This window comes from Oncorhynchus gorbuscha, linkage group LG19 (genome assembly GCF_021184085.1).
Source record: "Oncorhynchus gorbuscha isolate QuinsamMale2020 ecotype Even-year linkage group LG19, OgorEven_v1.0, whole genome shotgun sequence".
NCBI lineage: Eukaryota > Metazoa > Chordata > Actinopteri > Salmoniformes > Salmonidae > Oncorhynchus > Oncorhynchus gorbuscha.
Window position 1 is genome coordinate 29,332,575 of NC_060191.1, and position 19,109 is coordinate 29,351,683.

The window sequence follows — 19,109 nt, forward strand, 5'->3', positions numbered from 1 at the left end:
CATATGACAAAGATAAACATAAGCACATATCCCCATCATGCTGACTTTGATAACAATTGGAAGAAGTATTTGCAAAGAAAGCAAAAAGGACAATTGTCAACGGTATTATTTTCATAATTCTCTGTGGCTAACAACCTCTTTCTTCACAATCCAATGTTCCATGCAATGGGTAATATAATACTATCGATATCAAGAGTCTGAAAAACAGAAATTAATCCCTCATTTACCACAAAGCCCCACCTAAAATAACCATGAAAACACCACGGTTTCAAAGGCATCGTTCATTTAGACATTCTATATAACTATTTTTGCCAGAGTCCCCATATTATATACAGGATACCCCAGTGACGGAACAAGGAAAACACAAATGTGTAAAAAGGGACTATCAGTTACTCTAATCCAACAGGTCTGTTTATTTGCAAATGCATGTCAGCTCTTACAGCTCCATCTCTGCATATATGTTTCCATGGCAACTAGACCCTTCTGCTTGACATTCCAGTCTCATACACCGGTTGCTGGGAACTCGCATAAAAGCGCACACTTCCATCACAAAAAGCTCCAATTGATTCGACATTGATTGACCATACCAAAATCATATTGATACGTAACAGGTTTAGTCCAGTCAATGGAAAAGGCTTTGACTTCTGAAATCTATTGACCGATTCTGGTATTATAACGGTCCACAAATGACAGAGGGAAGCACGAAGCTTTGCATCTTTTTATTTGCTATGATCACCGATCAAGGATGTCAGTTGGCCATCCAAGTCTGATCACCAAGTTGTCTCAGATAACACAGAGACAGAGTTTGTGTGTGTTATGCTACATTGAAAGTGTAAAACAAAAAAACATTCAACATAATAACAAAGGCAAAAGTCATTAAAGAGGAGTCGCTTCTATGTTGGTGTATTAAAAAGCAGGGATAAGAACAAGCAGGAACATTTTTTGATTATTCAAGATGTCAGAGATGTTGAGCCAGGCAGATCAGTAACCACAGGATTACCATAGGAACCCACAGTCAACTCTTGAGTATGGCTCAATTAAATTCCCAAATCCCTTTGACAGTGTCCACACTCAGTTTGAAACTTCTTTTTAAGCCTTCAATTAAAAAGTGCAATTCCAGTATATTGAAGGCTGTACAGTAAAAGTACATCAGGAATATCAAGCAACATCAATGAGAGAATGTGTTTTTGAACAAAGACGAGAAACATAATTAAAAAGCACAATAACCAAGGCAACAAAGGGATGTATGTAACTGATATACAGTGAGAGTTACATTTAATTGCACACCTTCGTCCTTCTTGTTATAAGACAATGCCAGAGAAATATGTCTCTTGAGAGTTCACTTGTACATAGATACCAGAATATTTACACATATTCCTGGAAAATACAAATGGACAGTTTGTTTTCTGTAACTCAAATCTAAATTACTGAACCTTGAGTCATACCTAGCCAGAGTGACATTTGATGGCAAATCTTTGATATAGGGCAATGCCAAAGGGCATTGCAGAGTATTTATTTAACCCTTCAGACTCAAAGTATTGTCACACAAACTGCAATTGCAGTTGAAGTCGGAAGTTTACATACACTTAGGTTGGAGTCATTAAAACTCGTTTTTCAACCACTCCACAAATTTCTTGTTAACAAACTATAGTCTTGGCAAGTCGGTTCGGAGTAATTTGTCCAAAAATGGATTACAGACAGATTATTTCACTTATAATTCACTGCATCACAATTCCAGTGGGTCAGAAGTGTGCATACACTAAGTTGACTATGCCTTTAAATAGGTTGGAAAATTCCAGAAAATTATGTCATGGCTTTAGAAGCTTCTGATAGGCTAATTGACATCATGAGTCAATTGGAGGTGTACCCAAGCATGCATTTCAAGGCCTACCTTCAAACTCAGTGCCTCTTTGCTTGACATCATGGGAAAATCAAAAGAAATCAGCCAAGAACACAAGTCTTGTTCATCCTTGGGAGCAATTTCCAAACGCCTGAATGTACCATGTTCATACGTACAAACAATAGTACGTAAGTATAAACACCATGGGACCACACAGCCGTCATACCGCTCAGGAAGGAGATGTGTTCTGTCTCCTAGACATGAACATTCTTTGGTGGGAAAAGTGCAAATCAATCCCAGAACAACAGCAAAGGACCTTGTGAAGATGCTGGAGGAAACCGGTACATAACTATCTATACCCACAGGAAAAAAAATGTCCTATACTGACATAACCTGAAAGGCGGATGAGCAAGGAAGAAGCCACTGCTCCAAAACCACCATAAAAAAGCCAGACTACGGTCTGCAACTGCACATGGGGACAAAGATCATACTTTTTGGAGAAATGTCCTCTGGTCTTATGAAACAAAAAATAGAACTGTTTGGCCATAATGACCATCATTATGCTGGGAGGAAAAGGGGGGAGGCTTGCAAGCCAAAGAACACCATCCCAACCGTGAAGAACGGGGGTGACAGCATCACATTGTGGGGGTGCTTTGCTGCAGGAGGGACTGGTGCACTTCACAAAATAGATGGCACTATGAGGAAGGAAAATTACGTAGATATAATGAAACAACATCTAAAGACATCAGTAAGGAAGTTAAAGCATGGTCGCAAATGGGTCTTCCAAATGGACAATGACCCCAAGCATACTTCAAAAGTTGAGGCAAAATGTCTTAAGGACAACAAAGTCAAGGTATTGAAGTGGCCATCACAAAGCTCTGACCTCAATCACATTTGTGGGCAGAACTGAAAAAGCATGTGCGAGCAAGGAGGCCTACAAACCTGACACAGTTACACCAGCAATGCTACCAAATACTAATTGAGTGTATGTAAACTCCTGACCCACTGGGAATGTGATGAAAATAAAAGCAGAAATAAATCATTTGCTCTACTATTATTCTGACATTTCGCATTCTTAAAATTAAGTCGTGATCCTAACTGACCTAAGACAGAGAATTTTTACTAGGATTAAATGTGAGGAATTGTGAAAGCCTGAGTTTAAATGTATTTGACTAAGGTGTATGTAAACTTCCGACTTCAACTGTAAATCAGTAGTGTTAATTTGGCTCAAAAAACAAAGAAAGAACTGATACAGGGGGTGACTTCCTGAACTTGTTAGATAAAAAAAAAGCTAATTTCCGTTGCGTGCCCTAATGAACACATCCCAGGTATGCCGTGCCTTTCCGGAAACTAAATGCAACCGTCTTTGAACAAACATCACACTGGCCAAGCCATGTCTCGAATGATGGCTGGTGGACAGAGATTTTTTTAAATGACCGCTGTGTGGAGTAGAGATGATCTTCGTGTGGAGATGACTAGAGGATAGAGTGATGACGTTTGTCTAAGTGTTCATTTTCTTGCCCTCCGGCTCACGGGGTGTGTGCTCTAAAAAAATGTTACGAGAGCTTGACCGCAATCTTCTGGTCCTTCTTCATCATCCTTTGAACCTCCTTCTCCATCTTCTTCCTCTGCTGCTCCATGGAACGCTTTTCTCTCTCAGCCATCTTCTGTTGTCTGGTAGACAGGGAAACACAAAGGTGTGAGTTTAAAAGGATTGCAACAAACCTCATTACTAAGCTTTTTGATAGAGCAAAGGTGATAGTTCAGGAGGTAGAGAGAGAAAAAAAAATTCAAAAAGTACTGCCAACCAAGTTTCCCTGAAGTCCCTGAATTTTCTGTGTGCAAATAATGCCTTTCTTTCATGTCGACTTTGTGCTGAACATTCTTAATATACTGCCACCTGCTGGATAACAACTAAACTTGCAGATCTCTTGACAATATGACAGTAATGACACTGAACATGACAGGATTTTCACATTGAACTAGGGCTGTCCCCGACAATTCGTCTGGTCCAAATTTTTAAACGTGTTTTTTTTCCCCATAAAATGACATGCTATGTGTTTTAATCAAATCAACTATATGTACTGAGCTTGGCTGATGCTTTAAGCACACCATTTGATGAAAATAGTTAAGACACACAAATGACTACAGGGAGTATGACCGCATTTGATTTGATTGTGTAGGGCCGGGCTCAGACTTGCTGCACTGTTTTTTTTTTTAAATGACAGCGAGTGACTATGTCTCTCACCTCCCTGCTGCAGTGACCACAGAACATCAATCTATTGTTTATTTTTTTGCTGAAGCTACAACATTACAGCCATTTCTGACTGAAAGGTTCTGGTACCGAAATCCTTCATTTGTTTAGAAAAAAACATTCCCTATTCCCTCAACCCTTACTCTATTTACGTGACAAATGTATGCATCGCATGCGACCGACCTATACCATAATCACATCAATAACTTGGATATAACAAACTCCAAACACGTGACATCAAATTGGATGCTAAGGACGTGACAAATAAACTCGAAACGTGGAAATGTTTTAATGGATGCTCAGGAGGAAGTCAGATATGTGGAATAAATTGTAACCTTTTGTGGAAAATATTGGAGGTCAAGTAAAGTTTTTTTGTGAAGCCGTTATTACAGCAAAGACTCAAAAACAGTCGCATTCATTCATGAATCCAATTTCCGAAATGAAACGGTTTATTTATTGTTTACGCCAATTACTCAAGGAATGCTTTATTTTAAAACGAAAATGCTGGATTGCATCTCAAATCATGAATGACTCGTATGCTGTGTGTTGACATGAATGAATGATTAATGGATACAGTAGCCTACAGAAGTATTTAAATACAGGCCTAAGTAAGTTACTGTATTAAGCCTAAACAGGATGCACTCTTAGGCCTACAACTCAATGGTGGTTATACAAGGATGTTATATAAACTTACTAATGATAATAACATTACTTATAATAATAATAAGGATGATAATAATAATAATAGTAACAATAAGGAGATCAAGAAAAAAAGAGGGTTATTACAAATATTATTTCTTCTGACAATTTGGAACAGTATAAACAAAATAATACCAGAGGCTGTTCTAACGGGGGGGAAAAAGTGTAAAGCTTTTATGACAGCATAGCTAAGATTAAAAACAGACGAATGTGAAATTGTTTATCCGACAGGTTGCGTGAGGCTTGGTGCTGACGGAACAAACACACAAAAAAAGCATCAAAAGCAGGATCTGTCTTATTTCTGTTGATATATATGGATTATTTACAGTGGCAAGAAGTCACAAGGATGTGAACCCTGTGGAATCACCTGGATTTATGCTTAAATTAGTCATCAAATTTGATCATCCAAGTCACAACAATAGACAAAAATAGTGCTTAAGCTAATAACACAAATTGTATTTTTGTCTATATTGAATACATCATTTAAACATTCACAGTGTAGGTTGGAAAAAGTATGTGAACCTCTAGGCTAATGACTTCTCCAAAAGCTAATTGGGGTCAGGAGTCAGCTGACCTGGAGCCCAATCAATGAGACGAGATTGGAGATGTTGGTTAGGAGCTGCCTTTCCCTATAAAAAGAAAAATCACAAAATTTGAGTTCGCTATTCACAAGAAGCATTGCATGATGCGAACCATGCCTCGAACAAAAGAGATCTCAGTTGACTTGCATAAAGCTGGAAAGGGTTACCAAAGTATCTCTAAAAGCCTTGATGTTCATCAGTCCACTGTAAGACAAACTGTCTATAAATGGAGAACGTTCAGCACTGTTGCTACTCTCCCTAGAAGTGACCGTCCTGCAAAGATGACTGCAAGAGCACAGCACAGAATGCTCAATGAGGTTAAGAAGGATGCTAGTGTTAGCTAAAGACTTACAGAATTCTCTGGTACATGCTAACATCTCTATTGACGAGTCTAAGATACGTAAAACACTAAATAAGAATGGTGTTCATGGAAGGACGCCACGGAAGAAGCCACTGCTGTCCAAAAAAACAAACATTGCTGAACATCTGAAGTTTGCAAAAGTGCACCTGGATGTTCCACAGTGCTTCTGGCAAAATATTCTGTGGACAGATGACACTACAGTTGAGTTGTTTGGAAGGAACACAACACAATGTGTGGAGGAAAAAAAGGCACAGCACACCAACATCAAAACCTCATCCCAACTGTAAAGTATGGTGGAGGGAGCAGCATGGTTTGGGGCTGCATTGCTGCCTCAGGGCCTGGACAGCCAGCTATCATTGACGGAAAAATGAATTCAAGTTTATCAAGACATTTTGCAGGAGAATGTTAGGCTCTTTGTCCGCCAATTGAAGCGCAACAGAAGTTGGGTGACGCAACAGGACAATGACCCAAAACACAGAAGTAAATCATCAACAGAATAGCTTCAACAGAAGAAAATACACCTTCTGGAGTGGCCCAGTCAGAGTCCTGACCTCAACCCGATTGAGATGCTGTGACATGACCTAAAGAGAGCGTTTCACACCAGACATCCCAAGAATATTGCTGAACTGATACAGTTTAGTAAAGAGGAATGGTCCAAAAATTCCTCCTGAATACAGAAAACGTTTGGTTGAGGTTATTGCTGCCAAAGGAGGGTCAACCAGTTATTAAATCCAAGGGTTCACATTTTTCCACCCTGCATTGTGAATGTTTAAATGGTGTGTTCAATAAAGACATGAAAACGTGTAATTGTTTGTGTGTTAGTTTAAGCAGACTGTGTCCATTGTTGTGACCTAGATGAAGATCAGATCAAATTTTATGACCAATTGATACAGAAATCCAGGTATTTCCAAAGGGTTCACATACTTATTCTTACCACATACACATTTAACAGTTAGGCTATTGATTATAGAATTAATTAAGTTGGGGTTTCCTCTCGCCTCAATTTTCTTAGAAAATTAAGGCAAGGGCTGTTCTCGTCTCCTAACACCGCTGCTGTCGCCAACCATTGTTCTCAACAGTGGTGTAAATTGCTTAAGTAAAAATACAACTTGTCATTTCTGGGGGTATTTATATTTACACAACTTTTACTTTACTACATCCGAATCGAAAATAATGTACTTTTTACTCCATACAATTTCCCTGACACCCAAAATAACTTGTTCCGTTTTGAATGCAGGACAGGAAATGGTCTAATTCATGCACTTAACAAGAACATCCCTGGTCAGCCTACTGACTCTGATCTGGTGGGCTCACTAAACACACGCTTGGTTTGTAAATGATGTCTGAGTCTTGGAGTGCGTCCTAGCCATCCTAAAAAATAATAATTTAATACGAAAAAAGAAATACAACAAAAAAAGTACCGTTAAAAACCTCTTGAATCTAGGGGGCACTATTTTCATTTTTGGAAAAATAACGTCCCCAAAGTAAAACGGGCTATTTTGTCAGGTTAAGATGCTAGAATATGCATATAATTGACAGCTTAGGATAGAAAACTCTAAAAATTTCCAAAACTGTAAAAATATTGTCTGTGAGTATAACAGAACTGATATTGCAGGCGAAAGCCTGAGAAAAATCCAATCAGGAAGTGACTCTTATTTAGAAACCTCTGCGTTCCTATAAGTCCCTATTGAGCAGTGAAAGGGATATCAACCAGATTCCTTTTTCTATGGCTTCCCTAATGTGTCACAATACATAGTTTCAAGCTTTTATTTTGAAAAATGAACCTGAACGTCAACATTGCGTCAGTGGTCAGCTGAAGTCTCTCAGAGTGTTTTGTGCTTAAAGGACAAATGTGGCAATTGTTTCTCTCTATCCTACTAAGAAGCCACCAGTCCGGGTGATATATTATCGAATAGATATTTGTAAAACACCTTGAGGATTGATTATAAACAACATTTGCCATGTTTGTCGATATTATGGAGCTTATTTGGAATATTTTTCAGCGTTGTTGTGACCGCAATTTCCGGTCGATTTCTCAGCCAAACGTGAAGAACAAAAACGGAGCTATTTCGCCTACAAAAATAATATTTTTGGAAAAAAGGAACATTTGCTATCTAACTGGGAGTCTCATGGGTGAAAACATCTGAAGCTCAAAGGTAAACAATTTAATTTGATTGCTTTTCTGATTTGTGACCAGGTTGCCTGCTGCTAGCTAGGCATAATGCTATGCTAGGCTATCAATAAACTTACAAATGCTTGTCTTGCTTTGGCTGTAAAGCACATTTTCAAAATCTGAGATGACAGGGTGATTAACAAAAGCCTAAGCTGTGTTTCAATATATTTCACTTGTGATTTCATGAATAGGAATATGTTCTAGTAATATTTATGTCTGTTGCATTATGCTAATTAGTGTCAGTTGATGACAACGCTCCCGGACCCAGGATGGGTAGTATCAAGAGGCTTAAGTTATCTTTTACAATTGGGTACTTTTTCCATCACTGGTTCTCAACACCAATATGCTGTTTAACGTTGATATTACTCACATAGCAACATGGTCTAGGAAAAGGCGCCAATTCAACAGCGCACTGATGTGTTTCCGCAGAGAGCGACCGCTATCGCGGGAGAAAGCACATTTGTTATAAAATAATAATTGTTAGTGTCGCACCACTGTTCGTATGTAATATAACCATATACATTTCCAGTAGAACAAATTTTAGAGTGATGAACTGTGCCATCCCCACAGCCTCCACACAGTCCACTCAGACAGGCGCAAATCTGACAGGTGTCTTGTACACCATGATTAATTTTGTTTTGCTACTGGTCGTCTAAAGAAATCTCAGTCGACCAACAGCCTATCGCCCAAACAATCGACCAGTCGACTAACTCCGTGCCTCTGCTTGACATCATGGGAAAATCAAAAGAAATCAGCCAAGACCCCAGAAAAACAATTGTAGACCTCCACAAGTCTGGTTCATCCTTGGGAGCTATTTTCAAATGCCTGAAGGTACCACGTTCATCTGTACAAACAATAGTACGCAAGTATAAACACCATGGGACCATGCAGCCGTCATACCGCTCAGGAAGGAGACGTTTTCTGTCTCCTAGAGATGAATGTACTTTAGTGTGAAAAGTGCAAATCAATCCTGGAACAGCAAAGGACCTTGTGAAGCTGCTGGAGAAAACAGGTAAAAGCGTATTTATATCCACAGTAAAAACGAGTCCCATAGACACAACCTGAAAGGCCGCTCAGCAAGGAAGAAGCCACTGCTCCAAAATCTCCATAAAAAAAGCCAGACTACGATTTGCAACTGCACATGGGGACAAAGATCATACTTTTTGGAGAAATGTTCTCTGGTCTTATGAAGCAAAAATAGAACTGTTTGGCCATAATGACCGTTATGTTGGGAGGAAAAAGGGGGGGGGGGGGGCTTGCAAGCCGAAGAACACATCCCAACCGTGAAGCACAGGGTGGAAGCATCATGTTGTGGGGGTGCTTTGCTGCAGGAGGGACTGGTGCACTTCACAAAATAGATGGCATCATGAGAAGGAAAATTGTGTGGACATATTGAAGCAACATCAAGACATCAGTTAAAGTTTGGTCGCAAATGGGTCTTCCAATGACCCCAAGCATACTTCCAAGTTGTGGCAAAATGGCTTAAGGAAAACACAGTCAAGGTATTGGAGTGGCCATCACAAACCCCTGACCTCAATCCTATAGAAAGGTTTTGGGCAAAACTGAAAAAGGATGTGTGAGGAAGGAGGCCTTCAAACCTGACTCAGTTACATCAGCTCTGTCAGGATGGGCCACAATTCACCCAACTTATTGTGGGAAGCTTGTGGAAGGCTACCCGAAACGTTTGACCAAAGTTAAACAATTTTAAAAGCAATGCTACCAAATACTAATTGAGTGCATGTAAACTTCTGACCCACTGGGAATGTGATGAAAGCAATAAAAGCCGAAATTAGCATTCTCTCTACTATCATTCTGACATTTCTCATTCTTAAAATAAAGTGGTGATCCTAACTGACCTAAGACAGGCAATTTTTACTAGGATCAAATGTCAGGAATTGTGAAATACTGAGTGTAAATGCATTTGGCTAAGGTGTATGTAAACTTCCGACTTCAACTGTATCCTTGAGAGTCTATGTATTCCCAATACACAAATATATCAGGAGCAATATCTACATGGTATAGGTCTCAAAAATATTTTCAAAAACGGAATTGCATTTAAAATATTCTCTAGACCCCTCAAACTCAAATCTGAACCTCAAAGTAGAGGGCTGCCTGTGGGTCCCGACAGAGATCATTGCGGTGAGGTCAGCCTTTTCATGCTATGGGTGGGAGTAGGCAGACAGATGACTTCTGGATTAAATTATTTGTTGTTGTTGCACAGATTATTTGGAAACGGTCATCGTTCTTCTTTGTATGCGTTAGGCTTCCTATTGTATTAAAAGCACATCTTTGTCACATTCACACACACTCAGAATTCGCTGATTCATCTCGTTGGACGTGAGATCAAGCACGACTTGTACACAAAAGTATGTGGATTTTGCTATTTCCGCCATACTCGTTGCTGACAGGTGTATAAAAATCAAGCACACAGCCATGCATTATCCATAGACAAACATCGGCAGTAGAATGGCCTTACTGAAGAGCTCAGTGACTTTCAAAGTGGCACCTCCATATGATGCCACCGCCATATGATGGGAGCAACCAGGGCTCAGCCGCAAAGTGGTAGGCCACAGAAGGTCACAGAACAGGAGTGCTGAAGCGCATAAAAATTGTCTGTCCTCAGTTGCAACACTCAATACCGAGTTCCAAACTGCCAAGGGAAACAACGGCAGCACAAGAACTGTTCGTCAGGAGCATCATGAAATGGGTTTCCATGGCCAAGCAGCACCACACAAGCCTAAGATCACTATGCTCAATACCAAGCATCGGCTTGAGTGGTGTAAAGCTCGCCACCATTGGACTCCACGGCAGTGGAAACGCATTCTCTGAAGGGATGAATCACGCTTCACCGTCTTGCAGTCCGACGGACCCATCTGGGTTTGACGGATGCCAGGGGAAAGCTACCTGCCACAATTCATAGTGCCAATTGTATAGTTTAGTGGAGGAGGAATAATGGTCTGGGGCTGTTTTCCATTGGTCGGGCTAGGCCCTTTAGTTCCAGTGAAGGGAAATCTTAACGCTACAGCATACAGTGACATTTCTAAACAATTCTGATCTTCCAACTTTGTGGCAATATTTTGGGGAAGGCCCTTTCCTGTTTCAGCATGAAAATACCCCCATGCAAAAAAGCGAGGTCCATACAGAAACGGTTTGTTGAGATCAGTTTGGAATAACTTGACTGGCCTGCACAGAGCTCTGACCTCAACCCCATTGAACACCTTTGGGATGAATTGGAACGCCGACTGCGATCCAGGCCTAATCGCCCAACATCAATGCCGATCACACTAATGCTCGTGGCTGAATGGAAGCCTCAACAACATTCCAACATCTAGTGGAAAACCTTCCAAGAACAGTGGAGGCTGTTATAGCAGCAAATGGGAGACCAACCCCATATTAATGCCCATGAGTTTGGAACGATGTTCGATGAGCAGGTGTCCACATACTTTTGGTAATGTAGTGTATAGGTGTGGTCTCATTGAAATAGAGTAGGCTGCCAATGCATGGGCAGAGAATCACTGGCAGTTATCTTTCCAAGGAAATGTACTACCTGAATATGATTAGGCTATCTCACTATATTGCCTATAAATACACATTTATAACCCATATTTGTCTCTGTCTGAACATTTTCCCACTCCTAAAAAGATAGGCTATAAAAATAGCTCAAGAGAAAGTGCAAGTCTCTCTACGTCTAGCATATTGGCCGATAGCCCACTAATACGGATAGCTTAATATAAACGGGCCACTTGTGGCTGGCAAGTGAGCTGCGTACATACGCCTAAAATAACATCACAAGACAGCGGTTGGGTTCAGAACCAGTTATGCGGATAGAGGTTGGGAGCAGGAGGAAGAAATCAGTCCTGCGCAGACTACATCGAAGCCAGTTCCACTGCCCCCCCCCATTCTTCCCCTCCAATCAGGGTCTGATTTAGACCTGGGACACCAGTTAGGTGAAATTCATTGTCAGGTAAAACAGAAAACCAGCAGGCTCTGGACCTGTAGTGTAAGATTTGAATACCCTTGCTCTTCACATTATTAAAAGTGCTATCACCTGAGCACCAAATCGGCCTCCCAGGCAGCATCTGACGACTCATCCTCCCAGGCGTTGGCCTCCTCATGCCAGGTATCCATGTCTCCAAGCTCAGACTGTGGGACAGAGGAGGAGGACAGGAATGCAGTCAGGACACGATCGCTGACACAGTATAGGTTGGCAGTGGGACCTAATCTCCATTAGCAACTATTCTTCAAAACAATATAAAACCTTTATTCAACATGAATACAGAGAACTGTGGCCCTGGAGAACTTGTGCACTCCTGGGAATGAACAATGTCAGAGCACTGGTCCAACTAAAACAGACATTTGAGATGGTGAACTAAAAAGAGACTCAGACTTCCTCATATTGCTATAGAGAGATTGTCTGTAATCAGTACCACTTCTCTCAAAGCCCCTCACCAGCCCGTCCCCTTTCAAAAGACACCGGTTTACAACAATTTCAGAGGTTAGCAGTGTGCATTAGAACATTCAAGTTAAAAACCACACCCTAACTTCAAACATCACCCCTGCAAAAATCAGTATTTATCAAAATAATAAGTACCGCTAATCCACCGTACAAGGAGATAGAGATTCAATTAAGACAACATACTCCATAGTTTTAAAGTGAAAGTTATAGAACATTTTCCAAATTAAGGGAAAGAAAGCAAAACTGAAATATCATAATTGGATAATTCTCCACCCCCCTGAGTCAATACTTGGTGGAAGCACCTTTGGCAGCCATTACAGCTGTGTGAATAACTTGGAATAAGATTCTACCAATTTTGCACAACTCTTAGAGCAATAAAAATCCATTGTTTTCGTCAAAATTGCTCAAGCTCGTTACATTTGGTTGGAAATCTTTGACGGACAGTAATATCCAAAAAAACTGGTATCAGATTTTCAAGCAAATTTCATTCAGGACTAAAAATTATTTGTAGTGGATCTAACCCACGGTCAGGTTCTCAGAAAACGGAATGCAACAACATTGCATTCATTCCAAAGTGGAAATGAATACACCTGTGTAAAATTTATTTAAAAAATACAATTAAAAAATAAGAAATAATCCACTCCAAATGATCCATTCTGTTTGCAACAAGGCTGATAAGTAATATAAAAAACTACAGGATTGGGTCAAATCCAATACAACAGAGTGAAACCCTCTATATTTTCAAGTAATGTGGTGGCAAAATTTTATGGGTATGATCGTCATCAGCAGGGACTGCAGAGTTTGTCAGGATAAAAAAAAAAACGACTCGGTCTTCTGTAAACCTAAACCTGAGATACATTTTTTTCAGCGAGACAATTACACACATTTTAATGCCAAAGGCACACCAGAATGGCTTTCCAAGAGGTGCTGAGTGTTCCTGTGTGGTCTAGTCTCAGTCCTGACTTTAATCAGCGTAAAATAAGTCCAAGTTTAAATATTGCTGTCTGGAAATGATCCCCAACCAAATGTTATGAGTTTGAGCAATTTAAACAAAAACAATGGATATAAACTCAGCAAAAAAGAAACATTCTCTCACGGTCAACTGCATTTATTTTCAGCAAACTTAACATGTGCAAATATTTGTATGAGCATAACTAAATTTAACAACTTCCACAGACATGTGACTAACAGAAATGGAATAATGTGTCCATGAACAGGGGGGGTCAAAATCTTGAGATTGCCTGCAATGACAACAAGCTCAGTCCGATGATGCTGTGACACGCCGCCCCCAAACCATGACGGACCCTCCACCCCTAAATCGATCCCGCTCCAGAGTACAGGCCTCGGTGTAACGCTCATTCCTTCGACGATAAACGAGAATCCGACCATCACCCATGGTAAGACAAAACCGCGACTCATCAGTGAAGAGCACATTTACCAGTCCTGTCTGGTCCATCAACAGTGGGTTTGTGCCCATAGGCGACATTCTTGCAGGTGATGTCTGGTGAGGACCAGCCTTACAACAGGCCTACAAGCCCTCAGTCCAGCCTCTCTCAGCTTATTGCGGAAAGTCTGAGCACTGATTGAGAAATTGTGCGTTCCTGGTGTAACTCTGACAGTTGTTGTTGCCATCCTGTACCTGTCCCGCAAGTGTGATGTTCGGATGTACCGATCCTGTGCAGGCGTGGTCTGCCACTGCGAGGATGATCAGCTGTCCGTCCTGTAGCGCTTAGGCGTCTCACAGTAGGGATATTGCAATGTATTGCCCTGGCCACATCTGCAGTCCTCATACCTCCTTGTAACATGCCTAAGGGCACGTTCACGCATATGAGCAGAGACCCTGGGGATTTTTCTTTTGGTGTTTTTCAGAGTCAGTGGAAGGCCTCTTTAGTGTCCTAAGTTTTCATAACTGTGATCTTAATTGCCTACCGTCTGTAAGCTGTTAGTGTCTTAACAACTGTTTCACAGGTGCATGTTCATTAATTGTTTATGGTTCATTGAACAAGCATGGAAAACAGTGTTTAAATCCTTTACAATGAAGATCTGTGAAGTTATTTGGATTTTTATGAATCATCTTTGAAAGAAGAAAAAGGGACATTTCTTTTTTTGCTGAGTTTGTTGCCCTAAGAGTTGTGTAAAGTTGTTGGAATCTCATTCCAAATTATTAACAGCTGCAAAGGTGTGCTTCCACCAAGTATTAACACAGGCGGGAGGAGACTTATCCAACTATGATATTTCATTTGTGTTTTCTTAATTTAGAACATTTTCTATAACTTTCTTCCACTCTGAAAATGTGAACTAGGTTGTGTAGCACTGTCTGAATTTTTTAAATCCAATTTTAGATTACATTTTATGGCAACAAAATGTGAGAAAAAAAGCTCAAAAGGGTGTAAACTTTCTATAGGTACTGTACTCTGGGCGATGCTACACAAACTCACAGATGGCTGAATGAAGGAGGTGTCCTGAGTGGCTGCCAGTCTGCTGGAGAAGCCCACACTACCATCGGGTACCAAGTAGTTGAGTGGCTCCCTCTTCTTCAGTACAATCTAGGGTGGGGACAGAGAGAAAAGAGACAAGTTAAATCTACTAAGACTCAACAATATGATATGGCGCGACAACAAGCAGCAGTGTGGCCAGCGATATTGTGGACAGAGTGTGAGGCAAGAGGCTGCACTCTTCATCACCAAAACAAATACTGTTAAGCATCAGTGCATGTACACGGGAGTTTGCTTCGCCCTCTCATGCCATGTGATAGCTCGGTGAAAACAAATGTTGTACAGTGCAGCCTCGCCCTTTAGACAATTTATGTTTGTGTTGGGAGTTATCCTGCTCCTCCCTTCTGGTAAAAGTATATTGCTGAGTCTACCTTTAATTAGTGTTGAGAAATGCACTTTAAGTTGGAATCCATAATTTGTGAAAATGCCTCATCCATTTGGGATATTTCAACAAAGAAGTTAAGTCACACAACAAACACCTTTTCCCCCTTGGACATCATTGCATGCACATATAATACTAGAGTATGTGCAGTACTGCGATTTTTTTTATCATGCCGTCTGACACTCCCCTCCTGAGTTTCATCAACTAAACAAAACAAACACAACAAAAGACACTGGGGCGAACAGTGGCACAGATTTCAGCTTTAAATGAAGACCCAGCCTACTTTCTGTGTTTTCCTGATGGTGGGAGCCATGTCTTTGAAGTAGTCTGGTTCCACTTCCTCGCCGGGCTGTGGTGGCACATTGCCATTACCGCCCTCGATCTTGATACTTGTGGGACCATCTTCATCCCACGAGCTCCATTCTTCAATTTCTGCCTGCACAGGGTTTGGTCAAATAATATGACGAAAATAAAGAGAAAGGATTTAAGTGTGCCACAAAGTAAAAATTGACTGTTGGTTGCATAATAAATGCTTGATGATGTAATTAATGACAATAGGGGGAAAGCAGGTTTGTTAGGGATGTAAAGCGAATCGACTAAGCACTTACAGCACATTATTGCTAACATGATGCATCTTACAAACTTGTATATCACTGACCGGTTTGGGTACTGATGAAAAATCAACCGTCGTTGGAAGAGATATCTGATCCCCACTTAGCTTACGCAACCTCCCAGATCTATGTCAAAACAGGAAATGTGCTTACCGTCAAAACTGTGGGCCACCACAAAAACAGACATTTTTAGAGCAAAGGCATTCCATGGGAAGCAATTTTCACATGCAAATAGCATTTGATTTCTATGCTAATGTATTTGGTAGTGCTCAAGGAATGGCATTCTATATCATTAATTTCAACATTAAGTAAAGTGACTGGAAAGCTTACAGACTACGGCTGTCAGATTTGACCGAATCTGACACGGCAAAGGGTTCTAGATCAGTTTTGCTTCTTTCAATTCAACATAATGGTTGTTCCTTACCTGCATATTAACCTTCTGAAGAATGAAAGGAAGGTTGCAAGCCATGTGCAAATCTTGAAAAGGCGAAACTGAGAGATGGCCATGGTGAAGTTGAGCTAAAAGGAGGACATACCATTATTAGCAAATTTGATTTATAATCAGAATTGTCAAGCAAGACTGTCATCAACATCCATCTAATACATGAGTAAGTTTTCTAGCTGTAATAGCTTTTGTCATTAGCATAGCTAGAAAGTTAGCTAGCTATTTTCTTCCTGGTTACTACTTCCTCCTGGCAATTTAAAAAGTATCACAGTATGAGTCATAATACCCAGAAAACCTAGCAGTCAAACAGGGGAATGGTTCCAATTGTTTTTACACCATTAATTTTTACCATAAGGGATTTGAGATACTTTTTTAAAATAAGGGCTTGCATTTCGTGTAGGCTTATCCTGGCGTGACATTTTGATAACTGTGTAAATCTCTCTAGGACAATGTGACTAACAAAATACATGCCTGTATTTAACCCCAAAAAATGAAATGCTAATTAGCTTCTAATGTGGCCATCATAAAGAACTACAAATGCCAGGATCTGGACGAGACCTGGACGAGACTGCCGAATCGAGGCAAAGGTAAGCATCTCTGGATTAACCATGTTAGCTAAATGTAGTAATGAATAAATTGGCTACATTTCTTTAAATGGGCAATTATGTGAACAGTCTTGTGCAAGTTTTAAATTGACAATGCCTGTTAGCAAAGGTGTCAGCTAGAGATTATGTGGCCCTTCTGTAGCTCAGTTGGTAGAGCATGGCGCTTGTAACGCCAGGGTAATGGGTTCGATCCCCGGGACCACCCATACGTAGAATGTATGCACACATGACTAAGTCGCTTTGGATAAAAGCGTCTGCTAAATGGCATATATTATTATTATTATTATATTATGTGCAGGAGCTTGCAGGGATTTGTAGTTTAGCATGTCGTCTACTTTGATGCTACTTAGCATTTTCAAATCTGAGAGTAAATAGTTGTGCTGTTATTTTGATTGATTTGGCCAAAGCTTTTGATACGGTAGACCATTCCATTCTTGTGGGCCGGTTAAGAAATATTGGTGTATCTGAGGGGTCTTTGGCCTGGTTTACTAACTACTCTCAGAGTGCAGTGTATAAAGTCAGAACATTTGCTGTCTCAGCCACTGCCCATCACCAAGGGAGTACCCAAAGGCACATCACTGAACTCTATACTCCTCTGTAAACTGGTCATCTCTGTATATCTGTCACAAGACGCACTGGTTGATGCTTATTTATAAAACTCTCTTAGGGCTCACTCCACCCTATCTGAGAAATCTACTGCAGTCCTCATCCTCCACATACAACACCTGCCAGTCACATTCTGTTAAAGGCCCCCAAAGCACACACATCCTTGGGTCGCTTGTCTTTTCAGTTCGCTGCAGCTGGCGACTGGAACGAGTTGCAAAAACACACTCAAACTGGACAGTTTTATCTCAATCTCTTCATTCAAAGAGTCAATCATGGACACTCTTAGTGACAATTGTGGCTGCTTTGTGTGATATTTTGTTGTCTCAACCTACTTGCCCTTTGTGCTGTTGTCTGTGCCCAATAATGTTTGTGCCATGTTGTGCTGCTGCCATGTTGCTACCATGCTGTTGTCAGCAAGGTCTCTCTTTATGTAGTTTTGTCTCTTGTCGTGATGGGTTTTGTCTTAATTATATCCCAGCCCCCGTCCACACAGGCCTTTTGGTAGGCCGTTATTGTAAATAATAATTTGTTTAACTGACTTGCCTCGTTAAATAATGGTTAAAAAAATAAATGTATTGATAAGTCACCTTGTCCGAGAGACTTCCATGATTATCAAAACGTCACGCCAGGGTAAAGCCTACACGAAATAACCCTTAATGAACTGTTTCGAAAATCTCTATGGGTAAAATTTCTGTTTGAAGAACTATTGGAACCATTTCCCTGTTTGAACGCTAGGTTTTATGGATATTATGAGACCACCGTGGGGCTCAATTTCTGCATCATCTAATGCACCCATTCAAAACCACTGAGAACTCATACAAATACGAGCTCAAATCATGCAGGTCGGAAAGTCGGAACTCAAGAAAGAGGTCCGAGTTCCCGAGTTGGAAATCCGAAATCCGTTCATATCGATTTTCCATTGAAGATCGTTTATTTCTGGATTCCGAGTTGTTTTGGACGCAATTAAGTTGGAGATTTCAGAGTTCCCAGTTGTTCTGAACGCGGCATTCTAATTCTAAGTATAGGTAACGTTATATATATATATATATATATTATTTTTTATTTTTTTTTTGGGGGGGGGTCTGAAACGGATATAGACCGTTAGCTCATTGTCTTCATTGCTAAAATACAGACACTCACCGTACAGCTCAATATACTTGCTTAGCTGACAGCTGGCGAATCAGATGTCGTCCCCAGAATTCATGTGTTTAGCTAGTTAGCGCTAACTTAGCAAAACAGCATACCGATATGCAGCGTATTTTTCCTTGTAAATTTCACTCTCGAAACAACACACTTGTAATAATGACACCAGTCATATCACAAGCGTATGTGTCTTAACAGCTGCTACCTAGCATCCGTTCTCATTATTTATTCCATAAATATTTGTCGCTTCTTCATAGCCTCATGGCTGCCATCTTGAAATTGGGGAGAGGATGTGGAACCAAAGCCGGGGCAAGAGGCACCACTAAGTATCTCTGGGCTATGGTAGGCGTTGGCCTTCTGCCCCCCAGTGGTAGAACATATCATAGGACTTTGGCTTTATTTGAGCTGTTCTGTGAAATGTTATAGGCATTAAAAAAACGCATTTGGTTAATAAAAGT

General features: G+C 40.6%; 1 protein-coding gene across 1 annotated transcript; it reads right to left on the bottom strand.

Annotated features, from left to right (window-relative positions):
- Positions 1–2,922: 2,922 nt before the first annotated feature.
- LOC124005624 (receptor-binding cancer antigen expressed on SiSo cells-like) lies at positions 2,923–18,958 on the bottom strand. The gene is made up of 7 exons (XM_046315043.1): positions 18,649–18,958; positions 16,277–16,371; positions 15,900–15,978; positions 15,525–15,677; positions 14,803–14,910; positions 11,957–12,051; positions 2,923–3,514 (listed from the first exon to the last, which is right to left on the bottom strand). Exons 2-7 carry the CDS (start codon positions 16,357–16,359, stop codon positions 3,397–3,399), a joined length of 636 nt encoding a protein of 211 aa, XP_046170999.1. The 5' UTR covers positions 16,360–16,371; positions 18,649–18,958; the 3' UTR covers positions 2,923–3,396.
- Between the last annotated feature and the right edge of the window lie 151 nt (positions 18,959–19,109).

Excerpts from the sequence above, each read along its gene's own strand:
- LOC124005624 (XM_046315043.1), bottom strand. The coding sequence starts at position 16,359 with ATGGCCATCTCTCAGTTTCGCCTTTTCAAGATTTGCACATGGCTTGCA. Across the intron at positions 12,052-14,802 it reads CCTCCTTCATTCAGCCATCT|TCTGAGCTTGGAGACATGGA; the intron begins GTGAGTTTGTGT and ends TCTGTCCCACAG. Across the intron at positions 3,515-11,956 it reads GAGGCCGATTTGGTGCTCAG|ACAACAGAAGATGGCTGAGA; the intron begins GTGATAGCACTT and ends CCTGTCTACCAG.